This window comes from Pelecanus crispus, chromosome 1 (genome assembly GCF_030463565.1).
Source record: "Pelecanus crispus isolate bPelCri1 chromosome 1, bPelCri1.pri, whole genome shotgun sequence".
In the NCBI taxonomy this organism is placed as follows: Eukaryota; Metazoa; Chordata; class Aves; order Pelecaniformes; family Pelecanidae; genus Pelecanus; species Pelecanus crispus.
Genome location: NC_134643.1, coordinates 126,393,930 through 126,416,443, shown reverse-complemented (window position 1 = coordinate 126,416,443; position 22,514 = coordinate 126,393,930). Strand labels below are relative to the sequence as shown.

Here is a 22,514-nt window from a genome sequence, read left to right as displayed (position 1 = left end):
TTTAGTGCCCACACATTTGGGTGCATTTCTGTCTCATCACAGTTTAGTGTAGAAGTCATTTATGATTACAGTGTTCGGTGCATTTCTTCCCTAAAAAATACCCAAGTCTTGCTCCTATGATGTTCTCACTACAAAAATACTAGGGGTTTAATTCTGCTCGATGCCAAGGTACCATTAGGTTGCTTCACTAATACTAACCAGTTGATCTGAACATCTTGTCTCAAGAAGGAAGCTGATCCAAAACCTTTCCTAGTCATCCTGTAAACAGTGTGTTATCCCTGAAATTATGAGCAGGCAACTTGAAACAATTTGAAATTAGTAACAGGCAGAATAAGTCTTAAAGGGTTTCACATATTGAGGAGAAAGCAAATTTCTTTTCCTGCTACAATGGAATACCTTCCTGCAGCCATCTATCTAACTCTCCTCGCTCTTGGTACAGCCTGGAGAATGAAAATGGTGTAAGGAATATTGTGGGATAAGCCAGTCCTCATCTCTAGCCAAGTCTCAGTAGGAACTTGGGAGTTCAATGAAGTTAAGGCTTTTAGTGTTGTTCCCCTCTTTTTTGTATTCAGCGCATACCCATTTAACATCTTATAAAATGTGGACTTAAATTTAGTGTTAACACTCTATTGTAAACAAGAAAGCATAGGTCATTGCAAAGCCACACCAAATGGTCTTTTATATTTCTCTATTTCTGAAGATTTATGCCACCAGTAATTCAATTTAATTTATGCCCACGAACAGACTAAAAAGCTCCAAATAAATTACATTAATATAGTTGCTATGGAGGACATGGCTAGCCTCCACAGGAAGCCAGTTAGGCAGCTTAATCCCTCACACTGCACTGACTGCTAACCACTCACAGTTGTGGTTTTCTGATGAAAGTAGTGTTAAATATGGAAACCACAAGCTGTGAAGAAGTGAATTCAGAATAACTGGCACATCCAGCAAAATGTCATCTGCCCCGTGTGAGTGGAGTCTGACAAATCAGTATATCTTGTCTCAGTCAGTGGCTTGTGTTGTCTGATTTCTCAAGAAGCTAAGTTCCCATGATGCTAGGTTAGACATATGCACGAAACATGGACAAAGAAACAAGGAGGAAATACCTTCTAGCACCAGTATCATAGAATCATAGAATGCTTTGGGTTGGAAGGGACCTTTAGAGGTCATCTAGCCCAACCCCCCTGCAGTGAGCAGGGACAGCTTTAACCAGATCAGGTTGCTCAGAGCCCCGTCCAACCTGACCCTGAATGTTGCCAGGGATGGGGCCTCCACTACCTCTCTGGGCAACCCCTTCCAGTGCTTCAGCACCCTCATTGTAAAAAATTTCTTCCTTATGTCTAGTGTAAATCTATTCTTCTTCAGTTTAAATCCATTATTCCTTTTCCTGTCACAACAGGCCTTGCTAAGAAGTCTGTCCCCATCCTTCCTATAGGCCCCCTTTAAGTATTGAAAGGTTGCAATAAGGTCTCCTCACAGCCTTCTCTTCTCCAGGCTGAACAACCCCAACTCTCTCAGCCTGGCCTCACAGGAGAGGTGCTCCAGCTCTCAGATCATTTTTGTGGCCCTCTTCTGGACCCGCTCCAACAGGTCCATGTCCTTCTTGTGTCCAAGCTCATGTAAATTCAGATTTCAGTTCTATTGAACAAGCTCAGTTCTTCCTCTCTAGACAAGGTTAGCAGAACTACATGAAGTGGCCAAACTCTGTGTTTCTATGTAGCAATGTTAACACTAAGGTGTTATGGTTCCCTGATTCTTTTTCTCAACAAAGATGTGCTGTCAAAGCAGTTCTTATGAGCACCAGCTGGCTCACGTCCCCTGCTGACCACATGTCGGTCAATATGTTCTGTCAAAATGCCCCCTCCCCTCTCCATTAATGGCTGCAGCATGGCAGGGACAGGAGGCAGCTCTATGCTTGCTAAAATTGCAGTCAGGAAGCACAAGGAAGAATGAAAGGCAGGAAAACCTGGTCTGCAGTATTTGTCTAGTTACACTCTCCTTCCAGATGCATTCAAAATATGTCTTTCATCACTGCATGGTACCTCATAGAGGTCTTCATTAAGCAACCCACATCAATATCCAGGTTTTCTTTCCTAGCATGCTCAAAGAGGACAATTTTGAACCCATTAAAAATGGAGAGATAAAAAAAAAAAAAAAAAAAAAAAAAAAAAAAGAAGAAGCTTTTAAAATGCCCTGGAGCTACAACTCAGCTAGCTAGTATCTCTCTTTTTTCCTCTCAATTACCTGGTTGCATTAAGCACTCAAGTACTTACTGCCCTTATCCTGTCTTACATAAATACTGGGGATTAAAGAAGCATTGTCAGTCCTAGTCCTTTTCTCATGCAAGTCTCAGATGACACAATGCTTTTCAGGGCATAGACCACTTCTGTTTGGGACAGAGACTTGCATATGGGTGCATATCTTTTCCCTCCTCTCCCACTTGTATGTTCTTGTGGTGCCAAAGCAATGTCTCAACAACAAAGGGAGGAAACCCCAAAACTTTTGTTTTTAACTACCCTTGGTGAGGTAAGAGAAATCATGAAAAAGCAAGAAACTTAACCAGCACTGTAAAACCAGCCAAAAATTATGAGCGTTTTCTCATTTTCTCAGCACCTAATTAAAAAATGAATGGCTTTCTACTTACACTGAGAAAACTATTTGTTTAGAACCAACACAAACACCACAAGTTTTAATTTTAGTCCCATTTTCATCTTGGCTCTTTCTTTGAGTATTTCAAAGAGGCTGAAAAGGCACAATTTACATTAAGAGAAAAGTGTGAGTAAGGTACTTCACTGCACATTGCAAAAGTTAGTTGAAGTATCCATTTATCCACAAATTAGAACAGGAACTACACAAAAATGAAGCTGCATTAAAAACAGGGACTCATCTCATGCAACTGTTGGGGAAACTGCACACACATACAGATGTCTCAGAAGGAAGATCTTCTCTCAGAAGGAAGAATGCAGCTAAGACATCCAGAGCTGAGACTGATTTACTTCATGCCAAAAGACTGTTGTGTGCAATACAGCTTTTTTTTTTTCCTCCCCTTGAAATCTGAATAGCTTGGGATTGCTCAGAAATATACCCGTCATATATATATACACACACCTATACACTTCACGAGTAACCACACTTTTCCCCATCAGGTAAGTGGCAAAGGTGTTTCTCTGAGAGAGCAGGTGTTTCCTCACTCACCAAGCCCCAAACAATATTTCTCTTACCTGCACACGGACTCACTGCAAAGCCCACTCTCCTCTGGGCTCTGTCAAATATTACATAGAAGCCTTCCATGACTGTAGCACCAATAACTAGAGCATTTGTGGAGGAAGAGATGCCGAATCGGTAGCACTGTAAATTCTCTCCTAATCCAAGGATGGGTTGAATATAAAGCTATTAAAAAAAAAAAGCCAGAGTGTAAGAAGCAACACCACACAGTACTTAGAAGTTCAGACCTTTTGATTTTTATATTCAAGCACTCAAACTCCACTGGAAATAGAGAATGAATGGGGCAAAGAGATTTCTGTACATGATTTAAAACTGGTCAAAGCTTACATGCAGCTAAGAGGTAAAGCTCTTGGATTCTAAGCTTAAATTTGAACACAGTCAGTCACTATGTGAAGGTCAACAGCAAATTCATGAGAGCCACTTTTTATTGTATTTTCCATAAGGAAAAGATAGCTGAGAAAAAAACTTGGGATATGAACTCAAATTAGAGTATAATTTTATTATTTAAAAAATTATCAGGATGGAATTGATTCAGAGAGCGTTCAGTGTCAGCTTCAAGGCTCTAGATTCATAAATTCAAGTCACATTTTACCCCTTGTCTCCTCAGGAAAGATGAAACATTGCCAAGCTACATGATCAATACAGAAAAAGCTTATCATAAGGCTTTACTATATTTCATGTTAAAATGTACTTAATGGGTTCATTCTTTCCTTTGCTCCTGACCATCCCCTGAGGTAACAGACTGTATTAGTAATGTTAGAGGATACTAGCCTGTATTGCAACCTATACTGGGAGGGGAAGATGGAGAGGAAAATTAAAAGTGGCACATTAAAGCTGGGATGGAATATTAATAAAAGATAAACCAACCAAGTTACTGAAACTGGTGAAGAGATGACATAGGCTCATTGCCAAGACTGTCATATTCAGAAATTCTCCAACTCAGAGTGCCATGAAAAACAAATCAATTTGCTTCCCAAAATGAGAAGATCAAAACAGGCAGAGACATTCTGTATTGACATCTAATGTGGCTAGAGCTCGTGAAAACAAAACAAAAGCTTGCCTATTTTTCCTGACAGTTTGAAAACAATCATTCCTAACTACATGGACCACACTTAGAGGGAAACTGTATTTCTCTTTTTTGGTTTTAGGTTTGACAAGTTTGTTATTTTCCCTATTTAAAATTTAATTTTTAAAATTTCATTTAAAAAGATTTCCTTTGCATGCAATAAGCCAGTTCTCTATTACTGCTAAAAATAGCTCCTATTTTTTAAGAGCATGTGCTTTATAATAGTAAAAATAAATGCATAGCTGAATAAACAAAGAATGTTGAGACCTGTGGTAGGATAGAGATCCGAAACGACCTACTGGAGTTTTCATCCCTCAGGTAGATGGAGAGTTTGGGAAATAAGGACCAGGGTCTTTCAGTTTTATCCCAGCATGCAAGCTGTGAACCAGTCCAGAAACCAGAAGAGAATTCTTGTATCTATTAAAAAAAAAACCACACAACCATTTTGATAGATTTTTGTAAATGATCACCACTACTATTCAATCCTTCTTCCATTCCCATGGAGAAATTCAAGCATGAACACGTCTGACAAAGAGCTTTTTCTATCCTTAAGGATCAAAGCAAAAACTCAACACACAAATCGAGGTGCGTCATAACCCATTATGACTTGGAAGAAAGGGGAAGAGGAAAAGGCAAATTTAGCTCTCCCTTCCCTCCCCATTTGTCTCTCATTACTTCCACTTCTACAATGAACATGTATGACCTCCCTGAGCAATCAGTACTGCAAAGAGGCAAAGCATCAATGGGCTTTTACTACCTGTCTACCTCCTCTCTCAACAGCTCTGACCAAATGCCAACCTTTTGAAGCAGCAGCCTTTTTTTAGAAAAACACAACCCAAAACACAAACCACATGAATATGCAACAGAGTCATCTCCCTTCCTCACATACCTACAGCTTCTCACTCAACTTCAGGGTTCTGAAGCCAAGGGCTAAGTCAAAATCTCCTGGCATCTAAGGGAATCAAGGTCTGCTACAGTCAACGGAAAGAAACACATCCCTCTGTCTCTTTTGCTGCCCTGCCACTCACTACCAATACAACTTGACATGCTGTTGAAATAAAGTTGATTAACAGTACTTCTTAATATATCCATGGCACTAACAAAGCAAAAAGCAAACCCCTACAGAGCTTGTTTGCCTAAGACAAAGATATTTTCTAATGCTCCCTGAAGCTGACCTGCTGCCAGATCAGAGGAAAAACCTTCCTGATTTGAGTGTATTACTTTGTGCTGGTTCTTATTCCCACGTGAAGCAACATCCAAGGCAGCATCTTGTTCTTATGCTGCACAGCCAAAGCCTCCTGTTTGGGTGAAGAAGATGGAATCCAGCCTCTCCACTCCCCTCATTTGTATTTATCTGTGATACTGATTATTTTGTGAACATCAGCTCATACATTAGTTATATGGCATTTTACAGGTGACAAGCATTCACCCCACATACCTGGCAATGAAATATTCATTAGGGCTGCACAGTATTAGAGACCTAATACTTCCAGGTGCTCATCTCTGCTCTTGGGCCAACAAGCATACTCTCATGTAAACAATGAGACTTACCGTCACAAACAGACTGCTTTTACCTTTAACTCTCAATGCGTGCTTAAGTACATCTCTTGGCACAGGACAGAATGCTCTGCCCCTCACGGCTAAATCCCAGGCCAGACCTGCTGAAAAATATACCTCTCCTCTCTTTCCATTTTCTCTTGGAAAGCAGAGCTTGTGATCTGAGAAAAACTGCAAGACAGCACCCAGACTGGACAGACCAAGTCTATAAAGTGCTCTATTTTAAGTGCCTACTTTCATTTCCCAGAAAGACTGCTTATTACATTGCATTTCTTTGCCTTACTTCTGTATGCTGAAGAATGCATTGGGGGGGATTTGGCTGTATGACACCTAAAAGGTTACTAAAATTAAGATTTTAGGTTTATTTCAGCCTTCCTTTCTTCAACTTATTAATTTAGTATTATATTAATGCCATGAGTAGATACGCTGTTCTGACTTCAGCTCAGTGAGGTGTAGTAGCTGCCACCCCTCTGTGGCTCATCTCTGCCCACCTACCAAAACCACCACCCTTCAGATCTGCCAACATCAAACTGCATCTATATCTGCTCCCTAAAAGATTTCAGTCCACATAAGTAGGGTTTAAAAAACAATCTGCACCACTAAAGAGCATAAAGATCACAGCCTTGGTTTTTAATGGAGCTGAATAAAGGAACACTTCACATGCAGTTATCCCAGCATACCTGAGGGGGCAATAACATTTTGCTGGGAAGCTCGTAACAGGAGGAACTTGTTAACCTGGTTCGCCTGTGGTCAGAAGTATGTCTGACTACAGCAGATGATTTTATGTTTCAGTGGTACATAGCCTGCCAGAAGCACAGAGCGCTCAAAGTACAGTTGTGATGCCATGGTACAATTGCTGAAAATACCCATTTTCCTGACATTGCTTCTACACAGCTGGAATCTGATCCTTACATCTTGTAACTACTTTCTTATTTAATAGACTATCTCCTTTGTTTAGAGCTGTGAAAGTAATTTTCTGTGCATGTGGAGGGAAAGGGGTAGAGCAGCAAGGTCCTTGAGATTAAAAATAAACCATAAAAAAGAAGAGTTAGTTTATGCATTTTTAATAGGAAGAACAAAAACCATTAAGCAGAGTGAGTGAGTGGTTCCCCTCTAATATCTTATTGATCAGTTGACTATTTACTTGTCATGTGGAAGGCCCTAGTTCAAATGTCCTGACCAACATCAGAGAAGAGTGTGGACCGCTGTGTCCCACTTCACAGAAGGATGCCCTATCCACATGGTGCCATTACACGAGCTCTTGGGTAGGCTTCTTTCAACTGCCCCCCGCCCCCTCCCCCCCAGTTGACTGAAAGTGTTCCAGTCAATACTTAAATGCTTTGTAAAGAGAACTTTTCATCCAGGGAAGCTGAGCCACATAAGGTAACCGGTACATTTATTTCAGATACTGGACACCTGCAGGCAGCGAAGAACACTTCATGGAAAATCTCTGCTCTCAATCATGTAGGAAAAGGATCTCAATCTTGAATTATCAGCATACAGGCAAACACTCTATCTTTTGGCCTGCTGGCCAATAGTCCGGTTACCGTATTTCCTGTGATTTGCAACAACTACCGCTGTCTGATTGTGAATCCATGACAAAAATATTAAAATTGTTCACACTGTGTCCTGGTTTTGGCTGGGATAGAGTTAATTTTCTTCCTAGTAGCTGGCATAGTGCTATGTTTTGGATTTAGTAGGAGAATAATGTTGATAACATGCTGATGTTTTTAGTTGTTGCTGAGTACTGCTTATGCTAGTCAAGGACTTTTCAGCTTCCCATGCTCTGCCAGGTACACAAGAAACTGGGAGGGGGCACAGCCAGAAGAGTTGATCCAAACTGACCAAAGGGCTATTCCATACCATATGACAGCATGCTCAGTATATAAACTGGGGGGGGTTGGCTGGGGAGCAGCGATTGCTGCTTGGGAACTGTCTGGGTATCGGTCGGTGGGTGGTTAGCAATTGCATTGTGCATCACTTGCTTTGTATATTGTTATTATTATCATTATCATTATTATATTGTTATTATTAGCATTACTATTTTACTTTATTTCAATTATTAAACTGTTCTTATCTCAACCCAGGAGTGTTTCTCACTCTTCCTCCTCCGAATCTCTCCCCCATCCCATGGGGGTAGGGGGAGTGAGCGAGCGGCTGCGTGGTGCTTAGTTGCTGGCTGGGGCTAAACCGCGACACACTGAAATATCTGGGATTTATTCACCATCTTTGACATTCTTGGTGCTGTTCATCGTATTCAACCAAAATTTATGAAAATTTTTTATTAACCAGAAAATGCTGCTTCAGTTACTCTACACTCGGAGAAATCCACCATCCCCACGCCCTATTTCTAAAGCCCACTATTTCCAAAGAAAGACACTTTTAAACATAAATAATTCAATAATGGAGGTCAAAAGCAGCTTTATTGATATGAATAATCCTAATGAATGGCATCCATTCTATACAACAATAAGCATTATACTTGGAAAGGAACTGCTTGCAGTAGCAGGTTCTTCTGCTTTATAAATAGTCCATTTTGAATGAAAGGACTGATTTTTGCACTCTTAATACTTTGAATCAGAGCAACAGGGATTATGTCCGTGTTTCTGAAATGCTTAGAATAAAAATATTCCATCTCTGCATCATTTCTGATGCACTTCCATACACACACTTCTTGTCTGTACTTGGACCCCCCTTTTCTCTCCTCCCTTTCCCTTTTCACCTCTTCCTTTCCCTTTTCACCTCTTCCTTTCCCTTTTCTGTTTCCACCAAAGTCATTTCTCACTTATTAACAGGAGCAGACCAGGAGAGATTCTGCTCCCCTCAGGTTAAGACCCTATGACTTACAAGGTAGATAGCAAAGATGACACTCCTTCCAAAGATCATGTGATCATTTAATAGGAATTTAACATTTCAAGCAGATTTAATGACATTAGCTTACCAGGGATGTGCGAGCTATTGCTTGCACAACAGCACTGAAGACTTTCTGAGGCAGACGAAGGAGCGTGGTCCCACTGTCTACTATCGCTTTATCGGCATTATACTAGGGAGGGGGGAAAAAAAGGAGAGAAGTTACACACTATACTTAACATAATGCAGATTCCACTGTTTCATAACAATAACAAAGCTGTTCCTTTTTGGTAGCTGTCTTACCAAACCTGCATGTCATACCTGTCAGCAGCTCGCTCTAGTTGATAACTTGAATTCAAATGAAGTCTGAGAGCAAAAGCAAGGTATGGTCAGCCTAGACACAAGACTAAGCTTATCTGCACCACTCAAGAGCTTATTGTGTGTCACCACAGCTGTTGCAAATGGCCAAGCTACTGTAAAAAGAAGTAAAGCCTGGCCCCTCTCAGAGGTGTGAGCTAACCCACTTTACCTCCCATATGCTTTGGGCAAAAGCACTATCATGGTCAGTGTAGACAGATGCTAAGCACCCTGATGTAGCTTACACATAAGCCCAAGCTCTGGATCAAGGTCTCTGTTATCATGAAAACAACTCACTCTAGTTTAAATACAATACAGGAGCCTACTTTTAATGACTGGCATATCTAATTGAAGAATAGTTAGGGAACATTAGACCTCATTACATGTTATTTTTGGTACTGGCTCAAGAGTACAAATGCGAAATGCCACACCTTTCTCTCTCGACTGCTGAAAACCACTAAAACACAGACAAAAACAAGTACAAAGAAACTTGAAATGTCAATCTTGCTGCCTCAAAATCTGCACTAAAAAAACCTAAGCAAACATTTCTCTTCATTATTAAAACCCCAACCCTCAGATTAAGAGATTTCAGCAAACTTCAGATGCAGTAAACAAAGAATAAACATTTTAGAAGGTACGTCTTTTTTCATGAACTCTGATTAATTGTGGGGGAAAAAAAAAGGCAAGTAGCAGTGGCAGCTGTTTGTACTAACTACTTTTGTTACCAGCTTAGGCAGCAGAATCAATAAAACTCACCAGTGAAAAGTTTATGGCATAATCATAAGACACAAGGTAATATACAGCATAAGCTTTTTAGGAAGAGGTCAAACAGCAAGTGAATTTAAAATACATTGGTTCAGATGTTATCAAGTCACATGGAATATCTTTAGTGCAGCAACAAAAGTAAAACCCACCAAAAAGTAAAAAAGTAACTCTTAGTTATTTTGTTTTTGAAAGAAGAGATGCTATAGGCTGCCAAGCAGAGCTGAAAGAGAAGTAAACAGGAAACCATTTATTATACGCTCAGAAATACTTCTAAAGAGTGGAGAGAAATATCAAGGAGTGGAGTCCATTTTAACAGATCTGTACCACAAATACATAACTGCCAGCATCCTGGAGAGCCACCTTTGGAAAAAAAGTAGGTAGGAGGCACAGCCAAGAGTGTCAGTCACTAACATAAACCCATGCAAAATTCTTGGAGTAGCAGGATCAGTTGGCCAGGGACTAAGCACCTGGATTTTCATGCTATATACAGTATACTTGCAGCAGGCAGTACCTTCTTGCTGCCTTAGTCTTCCCGGTTAATATTTAACAGTGCACCCTATGCAGCGTGCACTGCTGGCAGCTCAGTACTTCTCTCAGCCCTGGTCTGCCAGGCTCAAGGCCACAGCTGCAGCACAATGCTGGACAGATTCCCGGCATTGCAGTGAGGGGACTAATTTTCCCTTGCAAGGAAAGGAGTAGTCTCTGGTTACGGTTACAAAAAACGTCCCATTTTCTAGGAAACAACTAAGAGGAGAGAGGGCACATAGTTCATCATCCTCTGCAGTGAATCATGCATCCTCTGCCAGCCCCTAACTAGCCAAACTTTAATCATACTAGCTCTAATTTACTGTTCTTCCTCTAGAAATTTTTGCAGGAAGATCTCCTTTGATCAAGAAAGGAATGATGCCTTCTGTAACAGTGACTAGCATACTGTGCTAATATGTACAATGTGAAAGCAAACCCTGGCTCAGAAAAGAGCAACAATAACAGGAAACTTTCGTAACAGCGCTAGGTTTTTAAGTGAGTTGTTTTCTGGACACAGCATGTATTAAACCATTAGTACAAGGGTTCCTCTTCAAAAACATGTTGACTGTTTTTTTAAGGTGAGAAAGAAAAAGCAAACACAAACATTTACGTTAGAGAACCAGCAGTTTTGCTTTCCTAACAGTATAATAGAGAGAGCCATTTAAATAGACCTTGTTTTGCTTATTAAGTTGAAAGACGATATGACTAATTTTAAGTATTTTATGTGGCAATATGATTTCCATATTTTGTATGGAAATATAATATTTATGCACATGTAAGATTTTTATAATGAATTTCACTTAATTTGTATGCATTATATAAACTTTAGAATTATCATCTCCCAATGATTTCCAACTAAGAGAACAAGCATAAGATAAAATTGAGATGGCTAATGAAAACAGGGCATGGAAATTATAGAACTAAAATGAAAACATGAATAGCAACAAGCAACAGTAAGAAACAAATGAAATACACACATACACACATATCCTTCAGAAAAAAATGAAACATCTTTGGAATAAAAACTGCAACAACACAGTCTCATTAGAGTGATCCAAAGATAGAAGGACATTATTCCTAATAAAAACAGAAAACATATCCATCAGGAATAATAACTGACAAGGCTGAAGCAAGCAAAAGTGGATTACAAAAATAAAGGAGGCATAGGATGAGATACTTTGGGAAGCATCCCATGATGACACCTGCCCACTGCCGTAGTGAATTACATGCTTAGACATCACCACAGGGGTCAGTCCAAAACCTTCCCTTTTCTTTGTTTGACCAGAATTGCTTTAAAACCCTTTGGTTTGATTTTACGGTGTAACAGCAAACCATAAACTGTAGTTGTTTAAAGATGGTTATTCCTTGAATCAATGCACCATCTCCAGTGTTTAGACACCTGTGTTACAACTGAAACTAGTCAAGAGGCTGAGCCCTTCCAAACCACAGCAGCCTTATTTTCAGTGGACTGTTCACCTGACAATTGTAGCTTAGTCCCTAATTTACTGAAAATACTATCAATGACTTTAAAGTCCTCTCTGAAGCAATTTTAGCATGCTTAATGTACACACTGCATTTCACATGGCTCGTTCTTTTTTTTTTTTTCACGCATACCAGGCAGCCTTAATTCTCAGACGAGACTGCAATACACATCTGCTTGCAGTGACAAAACTGATCAATTAAGTGTTTTTGTTAACCAAACTTGTGTTTTATATAGACGGAGACACATTATCGCAAATACCTCTCTGCAGTCCAGTTCAAGGTTCTGTCCTCCGACCTCCAGTTTGAGAATTTCGACTTGGTAATACCATTCCTCTTTGATCGGTGTGTACCAAATATCACCCCTGTACAGACTTGGTTCAATTCCACCCAGAACCTAAGGGAAAGGAGAAAGAAATTCACACGCTTTAAAATCCCAGATGTTTGATTTTGGGGCAAGTACAGGAAAAAAGGGGAATAATTAATTGTGATACACAGGGCATCAAAATTTTAATTTAGCACCATTTTTAAGGATTTTACTTACAAGTCTTTGTCAATAATAAAGCAGTATGAAACAACTAGACATTAACTAGATTGTGCTTCAGTCAAACAGAATTCCCATATTGGGCCAAATTACCAGCATCTTCATCTACAAGCTCACACTGATTCTCTTATGAAAGAGAATCCACTGCTTAAAATCAAAACAGTATCTTTAGTGGTTTAATCTAGACAATGTATAAAAATGGGACAGAATATTAAACTTGCACATCATAAACACACTTTATCAGATCAAAAAAGCCTTAATACCACTTAAGAACATTTCATTTTTCTTACACATATCCAAAATGGAATATGACCCTCCCATCATTGCTATCACTGTTAGCTTCCATCAAGACTTATGTTGAAGGTGACTGGGAGCATCCTAGACCATAAAATTTTGAACTGAACTAACGTAAGTGAGTTCTCTCTTAGGCTTCATCTATCTCAAGTGTGTTACCATTTACACTTTGTGAATTTACAGCAAAATAACTATTTGTGATCAAGTCCTGTGCTGATATGCTTATTTCAGCATAATTCAGGAACAGTCATTCCAACTCATGATCCAAATAAATGCCAATTCTTGGTCCCACTAAAACTGGTGGAAAGTCTTCCCAGAGTAACAACAAGGGGCAGATCTGATCTTCAGATTACCCTTTTTTTTTTTTTTTTCCTAAAGGAAATAAAGGGCCCTGATTCCTCTCCCCCTTTTCACATCATGTAAAAAAAATTCCTGTAGCATTTTGACAAGTTTGAACAAGCTTAGCAGCTGAGTAAGGGACTATTCAGTTTAAGAAAGGTAGCAGCATCTGCCCTGAGGAAACACCACAGTATTTATGTTTTTCTATATTAAAATTAAGCTTGAAATGCAGAAGTTTACTCAAAATTGAGAGAGAAAAAAAGAATGGAGAATAAAAATAGACATTGGAGTTTTGCCTAAATGCTTAACTTTTCCTTAAAAAATAATAAAACTTTTCATATATTTAAACACTAAATTTGGAAGAATTAGGATAGTCATAGAAAAGAGGGAGAGAGATTAACAAAGATACATCTTCCCTCTCAGATTGACAGATACCCACAAGACTACCTCCGTTGGTACCACTTCCAGGAACAGGCAGTCCAGCACCACACATCTGCAAGGAGAAAATGTTGGGGATCTTTGCCTGCCTCACAAGAGAATCAAAGAACGTCTCCACAGAACTTGAAGGCTTGAAGGTGTTGAAAAACAAAACAAAAAAACCCAAAAGAATTGAAGAAATAGTCATTAAAAAGTTTCTTTGCAAAAATGAGCAAATCATTCAAACAAGACCACTTTTCACAAGTAAATTGATTTTCTGACAACCAGGTGATGAAAATTCTAGATATAATAAGTCATTAAAAAAACAACATCTGTCATTTCTCTGTTTCTGTTGTTTTAAAAAACATTTTTACTCTTGACCACTGTCATAGAAATCCCTAAAGCATGAGAGTATTTTTGAACTGCAGTTTTCAAACTCAAATACTAGTTTCATTTTCAGGCAGAAACTCTCACCAATGCTTTGTGTTTGGAAAAAGCTTTGTGTCACTAGAACAGTCAAATGTAACTTGCCCTTCCCACCTTTCCACAGTTAAAAGGCAGAATTTTAAAGTGAGGATTTTCAGTTTTTAAACACAGTTTAATTCTAATGAACTTTTAATTCAATGGCCCTAATTTCCTTGTCTTTCTTTTAAAGAACTTCATATCCAAACACACTCACTTCAGATGATTACTGGCCAATAGGTTCTTTCCTACACTGCATGTCATGCTTGTCTTTGCAGTTATTAAAGTACTGCAATTTCATTGTAATTCAGATTTCCGTGCAGGTACATCTCATGACAGGCAGAGACCCTAGTGAGCTTGCGAGGTGCCAAGTTGTCCTGGTTTCGGCTGGGATAGAGTTAATTTTTTCCTAGTAGCAGGCATAGTGCTGTGCTTTGGATTTAGTAGGAGAAGAATGTTGATAACATGCTGATGTTTTTAGTTGTTGCTGAGTACTGCTTATGCTAGTCAAGGACTTTTTCAGCTTCCCATGCTCTGCCAGGCGCACAAGAAACTGGGAGGGGGCACAGCCAGAATAGTTGATCCAAACTGCCCAAAGGGCTATTCCATACCATATGATGTCATGCTCAGTATAGAAACTGGGGGGGGTTGGCCGGGGAGCAGCGACTGCTGCTCGGGAACTGTCTGGGTATCGGTCGGCAGGTGGTGAGCAATTGCATTGTGCATCACTTGCTTTGTATATTATTATTACTATTATTATTATATTGTTATTATTATTATTTTACTTTATTTTATTTCAATTATTAAACTGTTCTTATCTTGACCCAGGAGTGTTTCTCACTCTTACTCCTCCGATTCTCTCCCCGATCCCATCAGGGTAGGGGGAGTGAGCGAGCGGCTGCGTGGTACTGAGTTGCTGGCTGGGACTAAACTACGACAGTCCTTTTTGGCGCCTAACGTGGGGCACGAAGGGTTTGAGATAAGAACAGATTAACTAGAGTGTATTAAGGAATCTGTTAACAGTTGCCGGTCATGATATTAGTTCATCTGATCTGTACCATGTTCTTTTCTTGGCTGTGCATGTTAAAGCTTGGTGTTGGTCTGTGCATTGCGCTATGCTCTGTAGTGATTAAGGATGTTTTGATTGGGAGGTTCCTTATCAAAATCCTGACCTTGAGCATGGTTTTGTATCTGGGTTTTATACATAAGTCATTACTGTACTTCAGGTACCACCTCATGGAGAGAGTTAGCAATTATACCTTTCCCTCGGAGACGTTTGTTGTGGAGGAACTACAGAATGGCACCTTCATTACCTTATTCTATAATGCTTCCTCCCTCATTACAGAAAGTTTTCAGTATTTTGAACATCCCTGGGCAGTTAAGATACTTCTATTGATACTTCTTGGGAATATTGTTTTGGTTTTGACAAAGGTTAGTAAGCAATTTAAGAATATCATCCAGAGATCTGCCCCAAGGCTGGAGAGTTATGAGTGGCAGGGTGTGTGGGATCGTATGCGCAAGTACCTAGGGCAGTGGGGACCTCCAGTGTTTTGGAACTTCACCCCTGAACAAGTGCAGAATCCTGAAGAACTAGTAAAGTATTTGGAAGAAGTATGTTCTCACCCTGGCAACTCCAAAGAGACACAACTCATTGCAACATGCTGGGGACTGGCCCATGCTTATAGAGCCCTGTTCAACACTATTCAGTACCCTCAAGGGAAAGAGAGGGTCTCTGGATCTGATGACAAAACAACAGGCGCTGTGGCTACTCCAACCACAGCCACAAGCACTGCAGCTACTCCAACACCCACCACAGGCACTGCGGCTACTCCAACACCCACCACAGGTACTGCAGCCACTCCAACCCCAGTGGCAGGCACTGCGGCTAAACCAGAGAACCAACCTGCGCCGGTATCAGTTGCTCCTATACAGAAGAAAAAATACACGAGGAAATCAGTTCGTTTAGTAAGGGATGAAGATGAACCAGGGCCATCACGAGAACCAGAGGAGGAAGAACCCATAAATGAGATGGTGACCACCCGATCCCTATCCCTGAGTGAGCAGCGAATACTGTGACCAGTGTTAGAGGGGCCCTGCCTCCAGCCAGGTGGAGGAAAGGGACAACCGGGTTTACTGGACTGTGTGGATTCGATGGCCTGGAACGTCAGACCCACAGGAGTATAAGGCTCTAGTGGACACTGGTGCACAGTGCACGCTAATGCCATCAAACTATAGAGGGGCAGAACCCATTTGTATTTCTGGAGTGACAGGGGGATCCCAACAGCTAACTGTACTGGAAGCTGAAGTGAGCCTAACTGGGAATGAGTGGCAAAAGCACCCCATTGTGACTGGCCCAGACGCTCCGTGCATCCTTGGCATAGACTACCTCAGGAGAGGGTATTTCAAGGACCCAAAAGGGTACCGGTGGGCTTTTGGTATAGCTGCTTTGGAGACAGAGGAAATTAAACAGTTGTCCACCTTGCCCAGTCTCTCAGAGGACCCTTCGATTGTAGGGTTGCTGAAGGTTGAGGAACAACAGGTGCCGATTGCTACCACAACTGTGCACAGGCGGCAATATCGCACCAACCGAGACTCCCTGATTCCCATCCATAACCTGATTCGTCGACTGGAGAGCCAGGGAGTGATCAGCAAGACTCGCTCACCCTTTAACAGTCCCATATGGCCAGTGCGAAAGTCTAATGGGGAGTGGAGACTAACAGTGGACTATCGTGGCCTGAACGAAGTTACACCGCCGCTGAGTGCTGCCGTGCCAGACATGCTAGAACTTCAGTATGAACTGGAGTCAAAGGCAGCTAAGTGGTATGCCACAATTGATATTGCTAATGCATTTTTCTCCATCCCTTTGGCAGCAGAGTGCAGACCCCAGTTTGCTTTTACCTGGAGGGGTGTTCAGTACACCTGGAACCGACTGCCCCAGGGGTGGAAGCACAGCCCCACCATTTGCCATGGACTGATCCAGACAGCACTGGAACAGGGTGAAGCTCCAGAACATCTGCAGTACATTGATGACATCATTGTGTGGGGCAACACAGCAGAAGAAGTTTTTGAGAAGGGAAAGAAAATAGTCCAAATCCTTCTGAAGGCTGGTTTTGCCATAAAACAGAGTAAGGTCAAGGGGCCTGCACAGGAGATCCAGTTTTTAGGAATAAAATGGCAAGATGGACGTCGTCAGATCCCAATGGATGTGATCAACAAAATAACAGCTATGTCCCCACCAACTAGCAAAAAGGAAACACAAGCTTTCTTAGGCGTTGTGGGGTTTTGGAGAATGCATATTCCAAATTACAGCCAGATCGTAAGCCCTCTCTATCAAGTGACCCGGAAGAAGAACGAATTCAAATGGGGCCCTGAGCAACAACAAACCTTTGCACAAATTAAACGTGAGGTAGTTCATGCAGTAGCCCTTGGGCCAGTCCAGGCAGGGCAGGATACTAAAAATGTGCTCTACACTGCAGCCAGGGAGAATGGCCCTACCTGGAGCCTCTGGCAGAAAGCACCAGGGGAGACTCGAGGTCGACCCCTAGGGTTTTGGAGTCGGGGATACAGAGGATCCGAAGCCCGCTATACTCCAACTGAGAAGGAGATACTGGCAGCATATGAAGGGGTTCGAGCTGCTTCAGAAGTGGTTGGTACTGAAGCACAGCTCCTGCTGGCACCCCGACTGCCGGTGTTGGGCTGGATGTTCAAAGGGAGGGTCCCCTCTACACATCATGCAGCTGATGCTACATGGAGTAAGTGGGTTGCATTGATCACACAACGGGCTCGAATAGGAAACCCCAGTCGCCCAGGAATCTTGGAAGTGATCATGGACTGGCCAGAAGGAAAAAACCTTAGAATATCACCAGAGGAGGAGGTGACACGTGCTGAAGAGGCCCCACTGTATAATAAATTGCCAGAAAATGAAAAGCAATATGCCCTGTTCACTGATGGGTCCTGTCGTCTTGTGGGAAAGCATCAGAGGTGGAAAGCTGCTGTATGGAGTCCTGTATGACAAGTCGCAGAAACTGCTGAAGGAGAAGGGGAGTCGAGTCAGTTTGCAGAGGTGAAAGCCATCCAGCTGGCTTTAGATATTGCTGAAAGAGAAAAGTGGCCAGTCCTTTATCTCTATACTGACTCATGGATGGTGGCAAATGCCCTGTGGGGGTGGCTGCAGCAATGGAAGCAGAGCAACTGGCAGCGCAGAGGCAAACCCATCTGGGCTGCCGCATTGTGGCAAGATATTGCTGCCCGGGTAGAGAACCTGGTTGTAAAAGTTCGTCATGTAGATGCTCATGTACCTAAGAGTCGGGCCACTGAAGAACATCAAAACAACCAGCAAGTAGATCAGGCTGCTAAGATTGAAGTGGCTCAGGTGGATTTGGACTGGCAACATAAGGGTGAATTATTTATAGCTCAGTGGGCCCATGACGCCTCAGGCCATCAAGGAAGGGATGCAACGTATAAATGGGCTCGTGATCGAGGGGTGGACTTAACTATGGACAGTATTGCACAGGTTATTCATGAGTGTGAAACATGCGCTGCAATCAAGCAAGCCAAGCAGTTCAAGCCCCTTGGGTATAGTGAACGATGGCTGAAATATAAATATGGGGAGGCCTGGCAGATTGATTACATCACGCTCCCACAGACCCGCCAAGGCAAGCGCTATGTGCTCACCATGGTGGAAGCAACCACTGGATGGTTGGAAACATATCCCGTGCCCTATGCCACCGCCCGGAACACCATCCTGGGCCTTGAAAAGCAAGTCCTGTGGCGACATGGCACCCCAGAAAGAATTGAGTCAGACAACGGGACTCATTTCCGAAACAACCTCATAGACACCTGGGCCAAAGAGCACGGCATTGAGTGGGTGTATCACATCCCTTACCATGCACCAGCCTCCGGGAAAATTGAGCGATACAATGGACTGTTAAAGACTACCCTGAGAGCAATGGGTGGTGGGACGTTTAAACATTGGGATACGCATTTAGCAAAAGCCACCTGGTTAGTCAACACCAGGGGATCTGCCAATTGAGCTGGCCCTGCCCAATCAAAACTTTTACGTACTGTAGAAGGAGATAAAGTTCCTGTAGTGCACATGAAAAATATGCTGGGGAAGACAGTCTGGGTTACTTCCCCCTCTGGCAAAGGCAAACCCATTCGTGGGATTGCTTTTGCTCAAGGACCTGGGTGCACTTGGTGGGTGATGCGAAAGGATGGGGAAGCCCAATGTGTACCTCAAGGGAATTTGATTTTGGGTGAAAATAGCCAATGAACTGAATTGTATAATATTAATTGCTTTATAATACTGTATGTTATCTCTTAACTATATGTTATCTCTTAACTGCATGTTAATATAATAATATAGTAGGTTAATATTAAGTATATAATACTATATATTATGATTGCTATATGCCGCATCAATGGTATTGCAGTAAGAATTGCCCAGCTTAATGAAAATGAACTTTGATGAAACCATGTTGGAATGAGAACTGACTTCGGCATGCAACAGTCCAACACTGCACACCACCTCTCCTGCTCTGAAAGACTGTGATGACAGATGGAACCCAAAGTCATGGGCTAAATGAACTCAATGGACATTTTAGAGGGATGGGCCATAGACGAAGGGAATGATATCTGTGTGTATATCAAGATAGGGAAAGCGGTGGTGATTAATTGGAACACATTGGAAAGGGGAGGGCCTGTGCATGACGTAGATGGTATAGAATAAGGGGTGGATACTGTCCTGGTTTCGGCTGGGATAGAGTTAATTTTTTCCTAGCAGCAGGCATAGTGCTGTGCTTTGGATTTAGTAGGAGAAGAATGTTGATAACATGCTGATGTTTTTAGTTGTTGCTGAGTACTGCTTATGCTAGTCAAGGACTTTTTCAGCTTCCCATGCTCTGCCAGGCGCACAAGAAACTGGGAGGGGGCACAGCCAGAATAGTTGATCCAAACTGACCAAAGGGCTATTCCATACCATATGACGTCATGCTCAGTATAGAAACTGGGGGGGGTTGGCCGGGGAGCAGCGACTGCTGCTCGGGAACTGTCTGGGTATCGGTCGGCAGGTGGTGAGCAATTGCATTGTGCATCACTTGCTTTGTATATTATTATTACTATTATTATTATATTGTTATTATTATTATTTTACTTTATTTTATTTCAATTATTAAACTGTTCTTATCTTGACCCAGGAGTGTTTCTCACTCTTACTCCTCCGATTCTCTCCCCGATCCCATCAGGGTAGGGGGAGTGAGCAAGCGGCTGCGTGGTACTGAGTTGCTGGCTGGGACTAAACCACGACACAAGTGCTCTTACTACACAAAGCACAGAGCAGCCTCAGAAGCCAGAAACACTTAAGGCTCTGGAAAAAGGAACATATAAATGCCCTGAATACATTATTTGCCCAAACCAGAATCTGAGAAGCAGCTCTTCTCTGTCTGTCTGTCGACAGTGTATGACAGCAAATACGGCAGAAGTCAATACAATGATCTACAACTCTTGAATAAAGCATTTTAATTCCAGAGTTGGCAGGCAGTACTGAATCATTTGTTCTAACGAGAGATACCTCAGTTTGTGAGTTTCTTAGTTACATGTAGGTTGAAAACTATGACTATGTATTATTCCAATCATATTTTCAGTTTTAGATTAGAAGGTTATAAATTTTAGACTATAAATTTTAGGTTTTAATGTAAACTTCTACCTGAATTTCCTGCCTCCACAAGAACAGGATGTGCTTGGTTCTATGTTCATGAAAACACTGGAGCTAGTATTTGTTCTGAAATTATCCATATATGCCCTCCATCTCAACTTTTACCTGATGCATGGAGAATGTCTTAGGATGAACTGCCAAGGGTTTTGCCAGGTAAGTTCATCAGTCCATTGACAAGTCTTGAGGGAGATCAGAGCCCTAATACATGGCCTTCACATGCATACCAGAAGCCTTTACTCCCACACTCTGGTACTACAACCTCTGTAAAGCTTATTCATTCCAGAGGAGCCAAAATTAGAGCCTTCATCACCAGAAAAGCCAAAATCCTCACATGGGACTGTGGTACAATCACAACCCAATTTATTCTTTCTGGAACAAACACAAAGGATCCATAGGAAAGAGTGGTTGGAAGGGAGGAGTCTAATGCTGACAGATCATCTGCTCACTTCATTTTAATAGTTAGATTTCTATTTATTGTCATTGTGAAAGACAATAGCTGAGAAAAAGATGATTTACCTTTGCTAAGGCATCGTAGGCAAGACCAAGAATCCCGTGCCATTTAACCCCTGGTAAGAAGAAATTCTCTGATTCAAGAATGGTAGCAATGTTGATGGTGTAGCTGCCATAGATTCCTTTTGGGATAGTAATGACATCTGTACCCAGCACTCCAGTCCAGCTTCCTTGACTGTACTTAACTGTGACATCAATCCCTTGAGATTTGTATGTACTTGACCTTTAAAAGGAAAAGATACACTTATGCGTGAGCTGTTCATTTACAATGCAAGACAACAGAATATATTCGATCTCAATTTTTCCCAGAGAAAAAAAGTGAACTCTGCAATGTCAATCACATAAACTCACAGAAGGGGGATGGATTGCAAAAGCAGCAAAAAGCAGTAATAAAAAAAAAAAAATCTTGAGCCCCTGTTTTTATCCTGAAGCCATCAATGACTCAAATCTTCACAATGTGGGTTGGGTTTTGTGTTTTTGTTTTTTTTTTTTTAAATCTAATGTATTATGCCATCTAGTGCAATGTGTCCCTAACTCAGACTGGTCTATCACAATAGGAGCAATACTCTTTAACTGGAGATGGAATGCATTAAGTGCTGCTAGGAAATGAAAAGCTTCTGAATTCCAATCTAACATCGAAATGCCAAGCTAACTGAATAGCTGTAGACTAATAACTCATTAGTATTATTAAAAAATCAATTTTGGGTAAACCGGAATATTATTGTGAGTATCAGCTGTAAGACACAGGTTTTCTAAATCCGCAGTTTGGTCTGTCTATCAGGAAGTAAGTAGACTTGGATATTATTAACAAATGATTCACTGACTTGGAGGAGGAAAGGAAGGAGTTCCTTCTAGACCAGGGCAGCAAAAGCAAAGGAACAGTTAAGTATGGCAAGCAAAGAAAGGAAAAGAATCCTGTTTAGAAGGCTTAACAAAAACATTAGAAAAAACTTAAATGGATTTTTCATTTTAAAATCCTGTAGTATAAATATAATAATCCTCTTCCACCCGCATCACTACTGAAGAGCTACAAAAGTTCTAGATCTCTTACAATTTATTTGGTCCCCTTCCTTGGCATACAGCTTCCCCTTCTAAAGAGACAGATGACCATGCTCAGTTCATCTGAACAGACTTTTCGCTTGACAGCTTTTTTTAAATTAAAAAAAAAAAAGTAAGTTTAAAATAGTTTCATAACACCACCTTTGCATGTGTGTAAAACAATAGAAAGTGCAGGTGATTTATCAATTGCGGACATTTTTATCAAGCCAGCTTTAATCTAACAGCTGCTATGACAGAAGCAGCCACATGAGGTGGCTTCACAGGCCCATATACCTGAGCTCACGCGAATGAAGTCGCTGTGATTGTGCCTATTATGGGGAACAACCTTTAGATAGCAATGCAGACAACTCCTA

At 41.3% G+C, this 22,514-nt stretch overlaps 2 protein-coding genes across 2 annotated transcripts in view; one reads left to right on the top strand and one right to left on the bottom strand.

Moving 5' to 3' along the window:
• C2CD2 (C2 calcium dependent domain containing 2) overlaps positions 1-22,514 on the top strand; it is a 433,467-nt gene that overhangs the window by 310,838 nt on the left and 100,115 nt on the right. The window lies entirely within an intron of this gene.
• BACE2 (beta-secretase 2) overlaps positions 1-22,514 on the bottom strand; it is a 54,336-nt gene that overhangs the window by 3,595 nt on the left and 28,227 nt on the right. The window contains exons 3-8 of the mRNA XM_075718588.1: positions 21,109-21,325; positions 13,441-13,569; positions 12,087-12,221; positions 8,790-8,891; positions 4,559-4,708; positions 3,222-3,390 (exon numbers count right to left, since the gene is read on the bottom strand). Coding sequence (XP_075574703.1) covers positions 3,222-3,390; positions 4,559-4,708; positions 8,790-8,891; positions 12,087-12,221; positions 13,441-13,569; positions 21,109-21,325 — 902 coding nt within the window. The remainder of the gene's footprint in view (positions 1-3,221; positions 3,391-4,558; positions 4,709-8,789; positions 8,892-12,086; positions 12,222-13,440; positions 13,570-21,108; positions 21,326-22,514) is intronic.